Source organism: Poecilia latipinna, unplaced genomic scaffold, assembly GCF_001443285.1.
Source record: "Poecilia latipinna isolate Pla-1442-1.1 unplaced genomic scaffold, P_latipinna-1.0 Scaffold1190, whole genome shotgun sequence".
NCBI classification, from domain to species: Eukaryota; Metazoa; Chordata; class Actinopteri; order Cyprinodontiformes; family Poeciliidae; genus Poecilia; species Poecilia latipinna.
The window spans coordinates 154,427-156,748 of NW_015113806.1; the positions used below are offsets into that span (position 1 = coordinate 154,427).

The following is a 2,322-nucleotide window of genomic DNA, read 5'->3' on the forward strand; positions in this document are numbered from 1 at the left end:
CAGCCGACAAAGCTTGAAAAGTTAAGCTATGAAGAATGAAGTAAAGCTGCAGCCAGACAGAGACTTCAGGTCAGACTCTCTGCTGTGATTTTAGCCAAAGGTGTATCTAACAAACACTGATTTGGAGGGGGTGCATATTTATGCAGTCACTTATTTTAAGCTAAATACTTTTCCTTACTCGTCATTATTCTGTAAAAAAACAATTCCCACTTGAAGGGTTTCTTGTAATTTTTTTTTTATGAAAAAGGCACATTTTGTTGATATGTAAAAACATCATTGAAGGGGGTGAATAGGTTTTAAACTGTAATGGCTTCAGCAGAGTGACTTGCAATGTTAAAATCATAATATTACATCAATGCAATGCAATGCAATGTAATGCATGTAATGTAAGTGGTGAAGCTCATGTGGTATCTGCAAGAAACCAACCCCAGCCCTGAGAGCAGACTGAGAATCTCTTTACTGCAGGAAAGATTCTTCAGTCCTTTAGGTGAGGATCAGAGATTTCTTCTCTGAATAATTTAGATCTCAAAAATGTCAGCACTACGGGAGGCTTTCGATGTATGTACATGGCGGGAAAGGAGAGGGGACTGATGATAAATGCTGCCATCATTTCTTCATCAGGTCAGAGCTGAAACGTGATTTTAAAGGAAAGAGAAAAACACGCAGAAACAAAAGCAGGTCTATTAAAATTTATTAAATATCTTTACAATAATCACACAGCTCAGAGTCTCTGCTTTGCTCTTCATCTTTTCCAACAGCTGGTTTAGACATGAAGGTTTTAAAAGACGAGCAACAAAAGTGTTAAGTTAGTAAAGTCAAATTATGGACAATAAAACGTATGAAGACAAAACTATTTACTCTGCAAACCCAGCAAGCACGCATGTAGGATCAGGCTGTAGGCTGTGCAGAAGCTCAACATATTCCTTATCGGTCTTATATAATCAAGCCATATTGTATCAAAACAAAAGAGGAAAAACAGGCCAGAATATATGTATCTTAAAAAAATAAATACTAAGTTCTGCAAACCTAATGTTATATAGGAAATCGAAGAAAAGCAATTAGTATTTACAATTGTGAGGGAAACGCATAAAAATAGAGGCAGCAGGTATTTTAGAGATTCATTTTTCAGATTTAGGAAGAGAAGAGGATGTGCATCGATGTGAATTAAAAAGCCCTTCGAAGAGACTGGAGGTTAACGACCTTATCTGACACTAATGTGAGGAGGTTGTCTAGGAGTCGCTTGGTTTGCACATTATTTACATCAAGAAAATTAAAACTTTTGTTCTGCCAAGCAAAAACATGAAGAAACCGACGCAGAGACAAAAATAAAAATATTAAAGAAGTTTATGACGGAAAACAGAAAAAAAAAATTCTGATCAAAATCATAATTGTCAGTAATGTTTGACAGAATTCATGAATTTAGGTATCAAAACCTGTAAAAGGAAAACTCTTGTACCTGAATTAAACTGGAAGCTATGAAAGCTATAGAGGCACAAACGTGAACCAGAAGGCATTCCAAATAGAAAATTAGCAGATCAGAAAATATTTACAAAGGAAAAAGCAGCTGATCTCTCTTGAAAAATAATTAAAAGGCAACACTTCTGCAAAGTCTGCAAGCCGTCTCTGCTTTCCAAGGAGAGCTTTGGTGTAATCAATATTTTATTACCGTTTCCTCCCTACATAAACGTAACTTCATTAATAATCTCATCTAAACACACAGCACAACTCAAGAGTGACTTAATAAACCCATCAATTCTCTACAACAAGAATCGAACACATCCACTGCTGCTGCCAAGCTTGGCAGTTCCTGTTCAGAACCACCAGGTGTCGCCCTCCCCCCACAGAGCTGTCAGTATGTGGAGGCAGGGACTGCGGGAGGACAGCAGGGCTTGATGTGCTTCAGGTGGCAGGAGTGGCAGAGGAGGTGGCCGTTCAGGGGGTAGCAGCGGTGACCCTCTTCATCGTTCAGCTCCATCTTGCAGTCCTGGTCAACGAATCAGAGTGAATCATCCTCTCACAATCAAAAGGACATCCAACCATGTTCTACTTTAATAATTAATTATTTGATTCGTAAGAAAAGTATTCACACATCAGTCATGATCAACAAAACGTCATCAGCGTAGCTAAAGACGTCCTCTCTCTCTGGTCTCCTTCTTGCTCGGTCACTCAGGTTGTGAGGACAACCTGGTGAACCATATTCCATCCGTTTCTTTATGGACTCCAGGGGATGTTCTGGCCCTTCAAGATTGTTTTTTTTTGTAGCCATCCCCTGACCTTCATCCATCCATCCATTTTCTTTACACCCTTGTCCCTTAGTGGGGT

General features: G+C 39.0%; 1 protein-coding gene across 1 annotated transcript in view; it reads right to left on the reverse strand.

Annotated features, from left to right (window-relative positions):
• Window positions 1-674: 674 nt before the first annotated feature.
• The window catches only part of LOC106960521 (LIM domain-containing protein 1-like), a 23,196-nt gene continuing 21,548 nt past the window's right edge, over window positions 675-2,322 (reverse strand). Inside the window, exon 8 of the mRNA XM_015053661.1 lies at window positions 675-1,984. Coding sequence (XP_014909147.1) covers window positions 1,850-1,984 — 135 coding nt within the window. The 3' untranslated portion in view covers window positions 675-1,849. The remainder of the gene's footprint in view (window positions 1,985-2,322) is intronic.